The sequence below is a fragment of the Lactuca saligna genome, chromosome 3 (assembly GCF_052625555.1).
Source record: "Lactuca saligna cultivar CGN05327 chromosome 3, ASM5262555v1, whole genome shotgun sequence".
Taxonomy (NCBI): domain Eukaryota; kingdom Viridiplantae; phylum Streptophyta; class Magnoliopsida; order Asterales; family Asteraceae; genus Lactuca; species Lactuca saligna.
Window position 1 is genome coordinate 78,320,263 of NC_136419.1, and position 16,508 is coordinate 78,336,770.

The window sequence follows — 16,508 nt, forward strand, 5'->3', positions numbered from 1 at the left end:
AATTTCCCCAAACCTATTACATCTCCAACATCGAATATATGAACTGTCGACTAACTTCCGTGTTACTCCTTGTTCAAATACCTTCATTTTACTACCATTGGAGTCTATCTGAAACCCCATCTAGTCAAGTTATTGGACTATGGTAATTTAACTCCAAAATCATTTTCAAGCCTCTTTTAAAGGTTGGATCATATTATCCACCAACCTATAATACCTCGGCTTGAACGACAAACGTTTAAAGACCATTCTACAAACATACTTCTACTCTGAACTAGGACTGTATCATAAGGATGTAGGTCAAACTTTCAAGAACATAGTCTTACTCTTTACTTGAACAATCGAAGTGTATATATATATATATATATATATATATATATATATATATAGAATCAAGATCAAATAAGAAGAAAATTTTTGGTAGGAAGGTAAGAAGTTTTTTTCTACATACTTTTTTCGCGAACAAACAAAATGAATCATTAGATGATTCATTTGTAAGATAATTCACAAGAAAAAATTCTCAAAAAAACATCTCGATGATTCATTTATATAATGATTTTGTTGTTATTCACTAAAATTGTCATAAAAGTGAATTTTTTTCTTAATTTACTTAAAAATGAATCATAAAGATGTTTTTTTGAGAATTTTTTCTTGTAATCATCTTATAAATGAATCATCTAGTGATTCATTTTTTTTGTTCGTCAAAAAAATATATCGAAAAAAAATTCTTACCTTCCTACCAAAAAAATTTTCTTACCGGATATATATATATATATATATATATATATATATATATATATAGAAAGAGAGAGAGAGAGAGAGAGAGAGAGAGAGAGAGAGAAAGAGAAAGAAAGTGAGTTAGGTTTAAATGTTTTCACTATCTATTGTGTATATGTATGATTGATTATGGACCAATCATTTTAGTTATTTTAAGAAAATAATTAATGAATATTAAATATTGAAGATGTAATTAATATCCATTAAATCTTCAGCATGTAATATGCATTAATTACTTTATTAAAATAACTAAAATGATTGGTCCATAATCAATCATACATGCACACAATAGATAGTGAAAACAAAATAACCTAACCCTATATATATATATATATATATATATATATATATATATATATATATATATATATATATATATATATAAATATTCCAATAAAAGAATAGTTTTAATCTCCTTTTGATATGTGTCATTCTATTAAATCTCCTAATTAATGCATACTTTATTCTTCTTTTGTCATGTGTCATCTTATTAGACATCCTAATTAATACATATCATTTGTCAACCTATTAATTCTCCATTTCAAATTTTAAAATGTAAATTTTTCACTCTAATTACTTAAATAATAACGTTAGAATTAATATTAAAATAAAATTAATACAAATTATAAGGTGTTATAGTTTTACGTATTTATTTAAATTAACGAATATAATTTTATATAACTTAAAAAATATCTTTTAACCAATAATTTATTTGAAATAAATGATTAATAATTGTGAGTTCTCATTATGAAAGTTTAATTAATTTTGTAACCGTGGTTTTCACGGGTTATAAACTAGTATATATATATATATATATATATATATATATATATATATATATATATATATAGGGTGAGGTTCAATAGAGAACCATAATTAACCAAGTAACCAATCTTTTTTTTCAACTTTTATAACTTATTTTTTTATTAAAAAAACCATAAATACAGAAATTCATAACTTTTTATTCATTTTCCAATGATATCAAATTCGAAAAAAAAAAAGTTTCGTCAAATTCACAATGTGAATCCGGATTCACACGGTAAATCCGAAAAATACTTTTCACATGCACAATGTTAATATATGAATTTAGATATTTTTAGGTTTTTTTTTCGATAAAAAATAAACTTTAGAACTTGAAAAAAAAAAATTGGTTTCTTGAAGAATCAATAATTATGGTTTTCTATTGAACTTTTCCACACACACACACACACACACATATATATATATATGTATATATATATATACGTATATATATATATATATATATATATATATATATATATATACACACAATAAAGACTAAATTGCAAAAATGATCCCTGTGGTATGCATTTTTTTTAGGGTTTTAGTCCAAACCCCGACTTTTTTGGATTGGTGGTCCTTTTGAACTACTTTGCCTACAGTTTTGGTCCCTGTCTAAACTAAAAAGACTATTATACCCTTAATGAATTTATTTTTCATTTTTCTTTCACTTTTTAATAATATTATTATTATTAAATATAAAAGTGGGTCCACTTATCCACACTCTCTCTCTCCAAACCCATTAATGTCCTTTTGTAAACCTCTCGTGTCCATCGTCTTCCTCCCACGATCTGCCTTAAGACTTTCGTTCCTTCTTCTTCTTTCTCACCCTTGCCATCACCTACGCTTTACTCGATGATGGAGATGATAATAAAGAATGTGGAGTTTTGGTTCAAAAACAAATCTCCAAGACCCAACAAACCACCTTGTTCAGATTGCTCAGAATCAGATGATGAAATCTCCATAGATAACAACACCGAAGAAGAAGGTGAAATAGGGCTACAATCATCTGTTATAAAACTCCTCCCATTTTTCATTTCTTGCCCTTGGTGCAATAATTTATCATTTCGGATCCTTTACAAAGGAACCCTCAAGTTTCATTACTTTCTTGTTTGGATGGTGGAGAGCTTAAATGGTGATAGACTCATTCCTCTTATTTGGACAATCATCATCATCATCACCCTATTTGTCAGACCGGATCTGTGGGCCCACGGGTTTATCATGACCCACCACCCGAAAGGCTCCATTTGTCGCTTCGTAAGTCGTTGATGTTTTTTTGTTAATTTGACAGCTAAGTTTCCGTTGGTTGGTTTTTATGTTTTTGGTTATTGTTGTGTATGCAAGTATAGCAATATTGCTTTTGTATATTCTTGTCACTATTCTGTTTGCTGTTCCATCTTTTCTTGTTTTGTATTTCGCATACCCTGGTCTTGATTGCCTTGTTTCAGAAATTGTCAATTGAGTAAATTACATGAATCGTCCCTTATGCAGGTACCAAAATGCACGTTTAGTCCCTATTTTCAAAAATTAACTCGGATCGTCCCTCGTATTGTTAAAAGTTGCACGGTACATCCCTCGTTAGTTTAAATTTGCACGTTTCATCCATTTTCATACATAAAAAGACTATAATGCCCTTTTCTTTTCTTTTTCATTTATTTTGAACATTTTTAATTATTAAAATTATTTGCCTTGATTATTTTTAATTACTAAAAATTATTTTAGTTATTTTTCTATTTTGTAGAATAAGAACTGACCACCGCCACCACCGGTAATGTATGTCACCACCACAAAATAGAGCACCACCACCGCTTCTCACCGGAAAATGTGGCACCACCGCTACCCTCACTTCACCCAACCAACTCCTTCGTTATTGTTAACATGTTTCACTAAAAATAACTACAAACCACCACCTCATTCACCAAACCAACAACATATACTCAAACCACCATCGAACCAAGCACATTTACTGTTAACACCACCACCATCCTCCATCGGAAAACCCACTTGCAAAACAGGAAAAATAATCAGGGTAAATTAGGAAGTAAGAGTCAAGGAGATGGAAAATCTGATTTGATACAAGAATGATTGAAAGCAAACGATTTAGGGTTCTTAAATTGAAAGCAAACCTGATTCACTGCACCTGCAAATCTGATTCATTACAGAGGGAGATGGCAAGAGGGGGTTGTAAGTCTGCACTTTGTTCGATCGGTGAACCACTATCGCCAACTGTGAGTCGCCATCGTCACCGGCACGTTGTCGTCGTTGCATCATCTTGGGTTTACATCATTGTGTTATCGGAGAGAGGAGGACTGTCACTGGAGACGATTTGGGTTCGATTCGACCTGCTTCTCCGATCTCAATGTCCCTCTTATCCGATCTTGCGTGATGGACTTGTACCTGGTTCGATGAGGACAGAAGGAAAAAGGGGAAATGGAAGGCGGATGGTGGGTTGAGTTGTGGTGGGTAATGATTTGATAGCATCGCTGGAGTAGCCGAAGAGGCGGAGATGTCGTGAAGTCGTCGAAGTCGGCGATGATACTGGTGAAGGTGGGGATGACTGAAGAAGAAATGGTGGAAGAGGACGGCGTGCTTAGGGTTTAAGGATCTTTATTTAATATATTTGATAAAAGGAAACAAATAATTATTTTCATAATAAACAAATCAATAAATTATTAGTAAATAAAAAATAAATCAAAAAAGGAATAAATAAGGGTAAAATTGTCTTTTTATGTCTCGAGGGATGAAGCGTGTAAGTTTTAAAGTAATAAGGGACGGTCCGAGTTAATTTTTGAAAATAGGGACCGAACGTGTATTTTTGCATATGCACGAGGGACGATTCGTGTAATTTACCCTTGTCAATTAAGTTTGTGTCTTGTTTCTCAATGTCAACTGTCTTTCCGATTTCCTGTATGTAAAAAAGGACATTTTCTTGTGAATATAATTTAATGGTGGTTATATGTTTTGGTTTCGTTTTATTCCATGCCTGTAAATTCAGTTTAATATAAACCAAATAAAAAGGCAAACATAAAATGGGAATTTGGAATATGTTGGGAGGTTTCTTCTAAAAATAGAAAGAAAATCTTTTCTTCCTTTCAATCCTAAAGTAGAAACCTTCTTCCTCTCAAGTTCCTGGGTTTAGATCTTCGTTGTTATTTTCCATAAAAGGTATGTATGTTTTTCGTTCTCTCTCAATTACCCTTGAACCCCATTCAAGATTTTATTTTTTTTATTAAAAAAAAGGCCCATAAGATCTAGCCAAAACCTTAAATTGAGTTCGTTTGTTTTCTATAATCTAGGATGCATCAATTTGTAGCGTGGTTATTTACAATATGATTTTTTGTAAGAATCAAGTTTAACCTTGTAATCAAATCTTAAGCCATATCAGATTTATTTATAATATTTGTCAAAAACATTTCAATAATGAATATAAAAAATGTTATTGATTTTATGTTGGTGTTGACATTGGCATGGAAAAAAGGGTGCCTGACAAGCACTCAACAAGACACTCGACAGGGAACTTAGCCTATGAGTACACAGACGATATCTCAAAGATCCAGATTTTATGTATATATTTGTTATATGCACACCATGTGAAATTGGAAAGATGAAATAGAACTAGAAGCCAGTCAGTCTGTTATTGGAGCGAGATTTGGGAATTCGTTTGATTTCAAAACTTGCTTTCAAGAATTCTCAAATTTTCATTTACATTTAAAGCGGTGATTCTGTTGAAAAGAAGAATTCTGCTCTGTCAATGAAGGTAGTGGGGAATCTTGAATGGAGCATCAGATTGGAGCAACTTTCTGAATAATTGGATTCACAAACCCTATTATTATTACTACTACTACTACTACTTGATTTGTTGCTGTTATCTTTCTGATTCCGAATCTTGAGACTTGTATTATTATTATTATTATTATTATTATTGGTGTTTCCAAGCCCAGAACCAGTTTTCCCTGATTGGAGTCGTAGTGTGCTTCTTGTATTCATCCGATTTGATCTTTGAGAGGTGCTATTTTCACCACCATGAAGTTTTCTTGTCTCGGGACCCGACTGAGTTGACTCAGCCAACTCATCAGTAGCAGTGGTAGTAGAGTTGAGTTGGGAGGCAGCATTTTTGCAGGATTTGAGCAAGGAGAGAAGCATCTCTATGCTAAGTTCTTGCTGGACAACTCCTTTGTTCTGCTCACTCCCGAAGCATGCAGCTACCAGTGTTCCAGCCAACACTGGCATCAACTCCGGGTCACTGAAGAACACAAACGGTAGATCGCACACCTGTGTTTGTGTGTGTAACAACAAAATCATGAATTATGTATTTACTTATTTAAAAAAATATATATATAAATTTGTTAGCTGACCTTGTGAAGAATGGTGGGGCTCTTTCCCCACCGAAGTACAGCTTGATTCTCAGGGTGGAACATGGCAAAGTATCCAAGAAGCAACAAAGATTCAAGCAGAAGCAAACCAGTCTGAGAAACATATCATGCAAATCTTCACATTTCTTTTTGACTTAACCGGATAAGCTATATATATATAACTTAATGCAGAAAGAATATGCCTTGATCTAGGAAAATACTAGCTTTTTACTGTAAAGCGGATTAGATATTATCTTTAATGATTTAATTTCAAAACAAAACATCACCTGATCTGTAGCTGCTCCCCACTTGGTGGTGCAATGAGAAAGAAGATAACTCATCAGATGAAAAAACTCCATTTTTAGGTCTGGTCTTGCCTGGTGTTCAGATTCAGATCAAACAAACACACAATCATCATCATGGTGATCACATGATACCAAAAACTCGGGATAGATGATAATTTTTTTTTTTTTTTTGACTTACTAGCATCATCTGGATGAAGTTAATATCAATCAAAGCTAAATTATTCAAGACCTTCAGCACCCCAGTTGCGACTTCCTCAAAATTACTCGGAAGAACATATGAACCCTGAATATGATTATAAAATTAGAATGATAATGCAAAGTTTTTTTCAAATAAATTACATACCTACCTGCTCAGATGACAATCTGTTATTAGCCTGCAATAACACAGCTGTCAACAAAGATGGAAGACAAACTAAACCTGTTTCCGATATAGCAGAAAGAAGATATGCCACAGGCTGTTTATGTCCCCCTTTGATTCCATTCCTTTGTTCACCATCCACCACCACCGTGTTCTTCTCCTCCTTCTTATTACATAAATCATCCAACGGCCGATCCTCCGGCACATCTTGCAGCGATTCCGATTCCGAAGATTTATTCTCTTGAGTTTCAGTCTCCGGCATGTACGATTCCCAATCGATGGAACCCACAACCCCAAATCTGGAACTCGATATCACCAACAAATTGATACCTAAAAGAATCGATGAAGGGAAAGGAGAGCCTTCCACTTGTGGCCGATCATAAAGCGCAAAAAGATCCCTCAATCGATGAATAACTTGATACGCTATCACAAGCTCTATCAAACCATCTTGCATCTGATTCTGGCGATCATCGGAACCGGAATGACCGATTACCACCGCCACAGTCCACAGAGACCCGTCCAAAACTTCTGTTATTGCATCGGAACTTTCGATTAGGGTTTTACTAGCCGCGGTGTTTGAAGATGATGATGATGCTGTGATTTTGATGAAATTTTCAAGGGCAGCTGCTAACATGGGTATCATTGGTGGTAGAAGGTTTTCTGCAAGAAAGTAGCTTCGGTTTGCGGGTAATGACAATATTACCCTCAAGAGTCTCAAGAAGTATATTGTTACTTGGCTGGCTTCCGGTTTGGATGTGTGTGATGCTGGTAGAGCTGAAGCAATAAAATCAACAAGTCCAGCTTGGCGAGAAGCATGCAGCTCAGGCTCCTTTCCCTCCAAAAACTAATCCATAAATTATCATTAAAAAAAAAAAAATGAAATTGTTGTCCAATGGACATAACACTGTCAGTCCCAGTCCGATGCAGGTCAAACACAGTACAACCTTCATGTCCTGAATATTAAAAGAAACAAGTACCTTAATTATATCAGAAGTTACAAGGCCAATACTCGCCGCCCCTTCTTTCCTAGCCTGCCGATGTCTTTGAAGCTCTTGAAGCCACCGCCCAATTTTCGCCCGTGCAGTTCCAACCGCCGCCCTACTTTCACCACCAATAAACACCTCCGACAACTCATGCTTCAAAGCCATTAACCTCTGCCTAAGCTTCTTAATCCTCCTCTTCAACGACTGCTGCACCGCCACATTCCCGCCAGCAACCACCGCCCCTTCACCGCCCTCCTCTTTATTCAAAAACCGTCTCAACAAAGGCGAAGTTTGATCCCTAAAATCCATGGAAGCCCTCTCCCTAATTTGCTCCAAATAAAACTTTCTCCTCTGTTCACTTTCCCTAAGCCTTTCAGCCAACTTCTGAGCCAAAAGCTCAGCCTCTTCCTGTTGGGCTTTCACCAAAACCTCTCGCCTCCTCATCTGATCCATCACTTTGGCTTCACGTGCTGCACTTGATGCCTTTCTTTCCTCTTCCCTTCTCAACAAAGCTTCTTCCTTTTTCCTCTGTGTCTCTGCAAGCCTTTGCATCTTTTCAGCTTCCACAAGCTTCTTCCTTTCCAAAACCGCTTCTTCTCTCGCCATATCCTCTTTCTGCTTCGATTTCATATCTTTCAACTTCTCCGCTCTTCTCGACTCCGAATCTTGATACTTTTGTAACAACATTAGTTTCTTGTTTTCTTCATTTAAAGAAGTAATAAACCGAACTTCATTAACTTTTGTGCTCTCGTCCCCGGCCCGCCTCGCCACCTGGGCTAAAAAAGCTTCGTGGCGGGTCTCGCTACGCTGGTGGCGCGCGTGCATCCCTTCACGCAGCCGCGTGCTACGGACCGCTTGCCATTCGTTCACGCGGTTAAGCTTTTTTGTGCTTTTTTGAAGCTTCTGTAAGCGCTCGTTTTCAAGCTCGTTTCTAATACGGGTTGCACGCGCGTGTTTTTCTTCGGCTTCTTTTTTTAAATCGAGAGATGTTTTTTTCTTCTTGTCGGGAGACATTAATTTATCGTGTAGGATACGGGCCCGCTCCGTGCTTTTTCGCCCCATGCCTGGGGAATGTGAAAAACGGGTCGATGCATACGGTGATGTTAGTATATCTTCCCAATTTCTTTTTTGCTTCCATGCATCCATTAATTTGGAAGACATGAAATTCGGTTTTTTATTCGGTTGATCCGTGGATTTAACGTTGTCTTTACGTGGGCCCGGTTTCTCGGGTTCTGAAGATCCGGTTGTTTCTTTCTTGTGCTTTCCCGGGTCGGTGTTTCTTTTTATTGCAACCCCGGTTCGTTTCACTTGTTCTTTAGCATTACTTGTTCTATTGGTTCTTGTGGAGCGTTTATTCAAATCAAGAAACCCGGTTTTATTAGAATCTTTGTTCATGGAGGCTCGTTCTTGTTGGATTTTCTTGAAAGCTTCGAGTGATGAAGACAGTATTTCGGCCCGGTGTGGTGAGGTTGTCATACGGCGAACCTCCCATGAGAGTGCGTGTGGTCTTCGTTGCTCGGATTTCATTGTGATTGGTGGATTATCGGATGACTTTTTGACTTTTTCAAATTCTTGGACTCTTGAATTCAAGTCTTTGAAATCGGATGCTGCTTCTTCAAGAACAAGAACAGCTTCTTTCATTTGATCTTTATCGCATTCTAGTTCACATAGAAGATACAGTTCGTCAACTGCCCGGTTAAGATTCTCAAAGAGAAAACACCAAAGTCGTTGGCGAAACCGTTCTTTACTCTCCCCAGCTTCAATTTCACCGGGTCCAACTGCACTCATAATATGAACTTCTGATAAGTCATTCAGAATTGAAGTGGTTTCTTTATTATCGGGATTTTCAATCGGGGTAGAATCTTTAGGTATCTCGGTAGTTGTATCGGTATCTTTCAAAAAGGTTGAATTTTTAAGAGTTTCTGATCCCTGTGATTCAAGATTTTCAATCTTTAAACCCGTATCGAGTTCTTGAGAAACATCATCATTTTGACTAACAACTTTGACCTCTTCTGAGGATACCTCCTTCACCTCTTCAAATTCCCGGGATTTTGTGTCTTCTTCAATGGTTTGCACAACTTCCCTCACAGGTTCAGTAGAAAGTGGCAAACTTGATGCTGAATCGTCTTCTGTAACCTCAATATCACCAAATTTGATGTCAATCCCAGTAGTGTTGCCAACAGTTGATACCAAAGCACCATCATCCAAATTACCCCACTTAATCTTTGGAAAAACATCAAGATTATCGATTTGAGGAAGCTCTGGATCATGACTGGTTTTATGATCATCAGCATGGCTAACTACACGTTTATCAAGGTAGTTCACACCCTTCTCATCTTTAGTAGGGACTTGAGTACTATTTGAAGCATCCGAATCAGGTGTAGGGGAGTCCTTGTTACTTAAATTCAATTCACTAGAGCTAACATTTGAAGTCATGTGTTGTACATTACAAGCCTCGTGGACTATAACGTTTGAATTCTGTTTCCTAGATAGTCCTCCCACCCATCCTTGGAAAGAAAACTTTGAATTGCTTCTATGCTTCTGAAAAAAGCAAGAAAAGAAAGAGTTAATGCATTAAATTTGGAGCTTTATAAGATATATGCCTGATATAAGAAAGAATATCAAAACAAATAGGACTTCTAGGACACAAAACGTCTTATTTGATTGATATATGCAACTATGCAAATACTAGGATTAAAGTTGCAAAAGTATTCACTAGCACAGGCCTAAAAGATAGAAGATGCAAAGAACTTGACTCTAAGAATACCTAGGCACAACTGTAATCCAAAACATGTAGCTACCTAATCTAAAGCCACAATTTTTATGGTAGTTATTAGTTTGATAGAATGTAAATAAATGTTTCAAGAAGACAAAGAACCACCATAAAGAATACTCTTTAAAAGGGTTAACTTTTACAATCTTCACCACAGTTATGTCATCAAGCAATAGAGAAGCCTAAGAAAAGCCTCAAAACCTCATACATCATCATATCAACATGAATATGCTACCAATACAAATCATGAAGTAACAACCATGAGAAGGAAGTTAACAAGGGAAACCAATACACATAGTGCATTTAAAGTTAATCATAAAGAACATATCTTTCAAGTAGCACACCATTTGAAGATCGGTAAACCTTATATTCACTAACCGTTCTCAAAATCATTAGATTTTAAAATTAATCAAGAAGAAAAGAAACAAAATGCACTTATATCCAGGTAGAACATTGATTATTTTTGAAAATTAAGACACCTTTTTCACTTGCAGCCATCCAGAGCCCTGATCATTTCCTGCCTCTCCACCCTTTTCTTCCATCATCGAACTCAATCAGTGCCTCCACTTTCGTACGCTCATAGCTGATCACTAATTACACACGCCCAAAAGGAGAGTGAGAAAAAAGAAAGAAAAGGGTTCTGCAACAACAGTGACAAAGAAACTTTTCAAGCATCATCCATCAAAAATAAATTGAACTTGATGTGGATATTTTAATCTGATCAATATATATATATATATATATATATATATATATATATATATATATATATATATATATATATAGCGTCTTAAGTTACGTTTTACAAATGACATGACTCACCACGACTCAAAAGAATTTAAGGCCTGAACCGAGTTTCAGCAAAGACTGTTATGTTTATTAAAATAAGGACGTACACCCGATTTGTTATATTGTAAAATTATCTTGAAATTTTGAATAAGTGTACAAAATAAAACCACTTTAACTGCCAACCAAAGTAGTTGGTATAGAAAAAATCGTTAAGCTTGGGTGGCTGTAATTGACTAGAAACTGAAATATAGTGGCTTTTATGTATTTTAGAAACTGAAATATTATCTATATAAGAACATGGAGAGATTAAAGATTGTTCAGGTTAGGTACTAATGAAAGGTGTTCATATTAGATGTTATATTGCTTTATAATGATTTGTAATCCATACAGCAATTCCTATGCAGCAATCATAAGTTCATAACTGTGGTTAATCTTAACAAATATGGAATATATTGTATTTCATTTGATATGAATCCATGAAGCACAATTAAGCTTTCTATACTGCAATTTGCTTCCATCAACTACACAATCGTTCCCTTTCGGATTCAATAATTCCTTCTAAGCTTTTTTTTTTTTACCAAAAATAGGGGAAGCAGAATATTCAGATAAAATGATTTCATTCTCTTTGTGTTAAAGTCTACACATGTCACGTAAGAGCCCGAAACCCTACTTACACTTGCAGCCTCAACCAAAAAAAAAATTACAAAAAAAACTGAAGAACAAATAGTATGGACGATTTCAAGGAAAAGCCCCAAATTATTATCAGATCTGGCTTCTTAATTTGAACAATTGTTCACAAAAAGTGTAAAACAATCGCGAGTATCTGTTTACTCTTGATAAGATACATAATTACCCGAAAACTAATCGGGATGTTTGTGTTTTTATGCGTGTCGACATGCGAATATAGAGGAAGCTTAAATTTAGAGAGAGGAGAGAGACTGACTTGTTTCAGCCGCCGGCTTCGGAAGAGATGCTAATCCGACTAGGATCCAGCAATCCAGTAAACATGGAAGCTTTTAATACAAAATTCCGGAGCTTTGGAAGAAATTCAACAGCTGAGATTTGAGAAAGAAGGATTCCCTCTTCTATTTGGTATATCGAAAAAAACAACTCTGAAATTCGAAAGTAGCCAAAAGGAGACAGGTCGTTTACTTGCTTACAGACTGCTTGATGCGTAGGGGAGAAGCGGAGGCGGAGGCGGAGGCCGGGGAGGAGGGAGAGACCACCGTGAGAGAATGGCAGTGCGGTGGTTGAGGGTAGGGTTAGAGGGATGACATGTGAGGGTGAGGAGGGATCCAGCTGTTAAAAGGGGAGTGGATAGAGAGGCATGACAAGGCAATTACGTTTTGTTGATGACTGGGAACTTTTAAAGTATTAAAAAGGATAATCTATTTTAGAGATATTAGCATTTACTTCCCCTCATTTAAGCTTATTTGCATTTCACGCCACTTCTTAATGTTTGATGTTAACTCTTTTAATTTCAGGAAACGGATAATGATTTAAAAGGGTAATATATTTTTTGATTTTTATATATTTTATCACTAAGTTTGTTTTTAGGTTTATATTTACCTCTTTAACTTGTTAAACTGTACACATCTAGTTTTTATGACCGACTACTATAGGTTATCCGGTAAAATGACTTAATAAGGTAAGATATTTCTCACTTTATACACATTTAGTTATATATATATATATATATATATATATATATATATATATATATATATATATATATATATATATATATATATATATTGCAAAATAAGTAAATTTTGTTTTTGTACTCATTCAGTACTTATAAATGATTTTTTAAGTTTTTTTTTTTTCACGGCATCTTACATGGGACAATCATTAATGAGGTGTTTGGAGCTTTTGATGTTTATGTCTATCATGATCTTGACTACTTTGTTGTTTATGTATTGTGTTCTGAACGTCATAACTTCTTCATACGATCTCGGATTTTAACGATCTTTATATTCATACGTTCGTATTTTAGTCTATTACAACTTTCGTTTAAATTACTCCCGTTAAAAAGAAATATATTGTTATTAACGATCTTTATACCCATAAGTTTTTTATAAATGCATGTGTGGATGTTTTTTTTATAAAATTTTAATTAAAAATACATTACATTTTAGCGTGAGTAATCTTAACGAAAGTTGTAGTAGATTCAAAAAACGAACACATGTATATAAAGATCGTTAAAATTCAGTTAGCGTATAAAGAAGTTACAACGTTCAAAACACAAGACATGAGCCAAACCACAAGACCTAAGCAATCAAGCAGTCGAGATCATGATTGACATAAGCATCAACTATCCCAAACATCTCATCAATAATTGTCTCACGTAAGATGACGTGAGAAAAAAACTAAAGAATCATCCATAAGTACTAAATGATTGCAAAAACAAACAAGACTTATTTTGAAATAAATAAATATTAAAGAATAAATGTATACAAAAATAATAAGGACTAAATGTGTACAAAATGAAAAATATATTACCTATTAAGTCATTTTTTCCGGCTAACCTGGATTAACCAGTCATAAGGACTGAATGTGTACAGTTTAACAAGTTGAAGGGGTAATATGGACGAAAAAAACTCAATGATCAAATGTGTACAAATAAAAAAAAAAAAAAAACTATTACCCTTTTAAGTCATTATCGCTTTGAGAAAAATAGGTTAATTCTAAATATTTTATTTTTTAAGATTTAAATAAAAATCAGAAGGTTTTCAAAAGTTGTCATGAAATTTGTCGTTATTATATGCAAAATCATGAAATAGATTGCAAAAGATAATATGTGTGAGAAATTCTTCGCATGGTTTACTCTTTTTTCTTACTTAGAGAAATTTTTTATGAAAAAAATGAAACAGTAAGACAACAATCTTGTAACACCCATAAAATCATGCCAAATTAAAACTTTTTCAACACACTTAAAAACCATTTAATCATTACATAATTTGTTTTCAAATTAATAATCATCAGAGTATCCCAATTTCCAATCATAAAACATAGCAGCATGAGGAGCGATACAATCAGGCCTTCGCCTTCCCTTGATCACTAGAAGTACTTGAAACAACAAACTGAAACTGTAAGTCTGAAAGTTTAGTGAGCTACCTCAAAATACCAACGCCATACCAATATAACCATAACATATAACAAATACATAACATCATGCATAATGAGCCTTCATCATGACTGGACCGCCTCGTATGGCCTACAGCCTATTCACAGCACAAAGCATGACCACCTCAACCCAACCCCTAATCAAACGAACATGTGCACATAAATACTATACACTACTCATATCATATAACAGTCTGTCACACCCTCGAACCAGACGGCGGAAACGTCGAGGGCATGTGTGACTAAAAATTGAATACCATTACAATGAATATACATGAAACAAAAACATACATCACCAACATTATATAGTACAACTGCCATAGTTCACATCAAGTACATTGAACAAATATTACATAGTTATAACGTATATAGTTTAAAAGTCACAAAACATGAAATCCTAATATGCTTGATAATTATCTTCTGCTTATCTGTTACCTGATAATACAAGTTATTTGAAAACGGGTCAACATATATAATGTTGGTGACTTCATAAGCATGTTTGATATAAAAATTATTTGTATCGTTGTATAACCTAGAAAATCCAATATTTTTCTGAAATAAAAATATGTTTACGATGTGAGGTGATGATCCAATATATGCATTTGTATACGTGGTTTCAAAACATGTATATTTGTATGACTATCCCAAAAGTGTTCATTTTGTTGTATTTGATGTGTTAAATGAATGATATAAATTCCCCGGAAAATCCGATATTTTCCAATTCAAAACAGTAGTATGATTTTGTATTATCGATTAAATCACATTGAATAACTACCATGTAAGAAGTTGATTTCCCCATGATTGATGAAATGGTAATGGATCTCTATGTGAGACGTTATAACCATGCATAATAATGACTATTCCGTCTGCCTTGGCATTGTTGCAATGCCGGTTTTGATCAAGATTTTGTCACCCTAGACTGGTCGAGTCTAACTGTAACGAACAGCCTAGGTGTGGGGGGTCACCCCCGTATAGATCTATACACAAACTCTCGCTCTTCCTCCAGGAGACCCTGATTATAACTACAGGCTACGACCGGGCACTCGTTGGTGCCGACCGATATTTCTCACTAAATATCAATTATTACCCCATGAATATGAATAACATTGATTACTACCCGTTTTGATATTTATATAATTATGAATGAAGCCTAACAAACATGAAAAATGACAAGTGTGGCCCACTAATGATGTTTGTTATTTAGAGGCTGTTGAGTATGCTTATGGACACGTTGGCCCATTGAGCATATAATTGATTTGGACCATACTAGCAATGTGAATGGGCCACTAAAGCCCAATAGCATGTAAAAGCCATTGATGGTCCATTAGGCATGTAATTGGGTCGCCGGAAGTCCAATAAACATGTGTTGCTTATATTGGGCCAAATAATCGTGTAATTGGGTCACGAAGGCCCAATAAGCACGAATGGGAATACTATGCCCAAGCATCGTATTGTTTATCCGTTTATAGATATTAATTGTAATATATAGTTTGTTTTATAGAGATGACTTAGTTATTTTATGAAAGTATCTGACATTTGAGTTTTAATGATAACACTGTTTTATGGAAATATACCCATTTTAATTTCATTTGTTATAAAAATTTACATCTTTAGCCCAAATGGTTTAAATGTTAACATATTTAACTCCAAAATATTTATTCGACCATTTCAACTCATTTTTCATATAAAGTTACATCTTCAGCCCCTTTCTTAATAAAAATGCATTTTTAGTCCCTTTTGATGAAAATTGGCATTTTTGGTCCTTAACTCATTTTTCTTGGCATTTTCGGCCCAAAACATTATTTAAATTGTGATTTCAGCCCAAACATATAATATTTAACATTTTCAGCCCTTAATTGTAAAAAGTTTACATTTTTGGCACAAATTCGGTAAGTTTTACAATTTTGGCCCAATTTCTAAAAACTTTGAATTTATAGTCCAATTTATCAAGAAATGTCATTTTTAGCCATGATTTCTACCCACTTCCAATTTTGGACTCGAATTTTGCATTAATGACAATTTAGCCCTTAATGTTTACAAATTTTTGCATTTTGGGCCCAAAACCATGAGGCCCGTTATTTAAGCCCAAATGCTAGAATTTATATTTTTGGCCCCCTTGAAAAGTATTATTATCATAAAGCCCAACTATAAGCTAGTATTTACCATTTTCATCCTTATATAACCGAATATGTCATCCTCTTCCCAAATACTTTGTTATTTTTGCAAAAATGATACTTATACAATCTT

At 34.5% G+C, this 16,508-nt stretch overlaps 1 protein-coding gene across 3 annotated transcripts; it reads right to left on the bottom strand.

Annotated features, from left to right (window-relative positions):
- Positions 1–5,223: 5,223 nt before the first annotated feature.
- LOC145036929 (uncharacterized) lies at positions 5,224–12,363 on the bottom strand. Of its 3 annotated transcripts, none has more exons than XM_078985457.1 (8): positions 12,079–12,363; positions 10,826–10,936; positions 7,568–10,114; positions 6,580–7,434; positions 6,411–6,515; positions 6,215–6,304; positions 5,931–6,041; positions 5,224–5,847 (listed from the first exon to the last, which is right to left on the bottom strand). In XM_078985457.1, the coding sequence occupies exons 2-8, from the start codon at positions 10,889–10,891 to the stop codon at positions 5,284–5,286; spliced, it is 4,338 nt and encodes a 1,445-aa protein (XP_078841583.1). In that variant the 5' UTR covers positions 10,892–10,936; positions 12,079–12,363; the 3' UTR covers positions 5,224–5,283. The 3 variants fall into 3 exon arrangements, 2 of the variants coding, with proteins under 2 accessions (XP_078841583.1, XP_078841584.1); XM_078985458.1 differs by having other exon boundaries at positions 10,826–10,986; positions 12,079–12,217; XR_013678585.1 differs by lacking the exons at positions 5,224–5,847; positions 5,931–6,041 and having other exon boundaries at positions 6,576–7,434.
- Between the last annotated feature and the right edge of the window lie 4,145 nt (positions 12,364–16,508).

Coding starts and splice junctions, on each gene's coding strand:
- LOC145036929 (XM_078985457.1), bottom strand. CDS start 10,891: ATGATGGAAGAAAAGGGTGGAGAGGCAGGAAATGATCAGGGCTCTGGA. Junction 10,115..10,825: donor GATGGCTGCAAGTGAAAAAG/GTGTCTTAATTT, acceptor TGCTTTTTTCAG/AAGCATAGAAGCAATTCAAA. Junction 7,435..7,567: donor TAACTTCTGATATAATTAAG/GTACTTGTTTCT, acceptor TTTATGGATTAG/TTTTTGGAGGGAAAGGAGCC.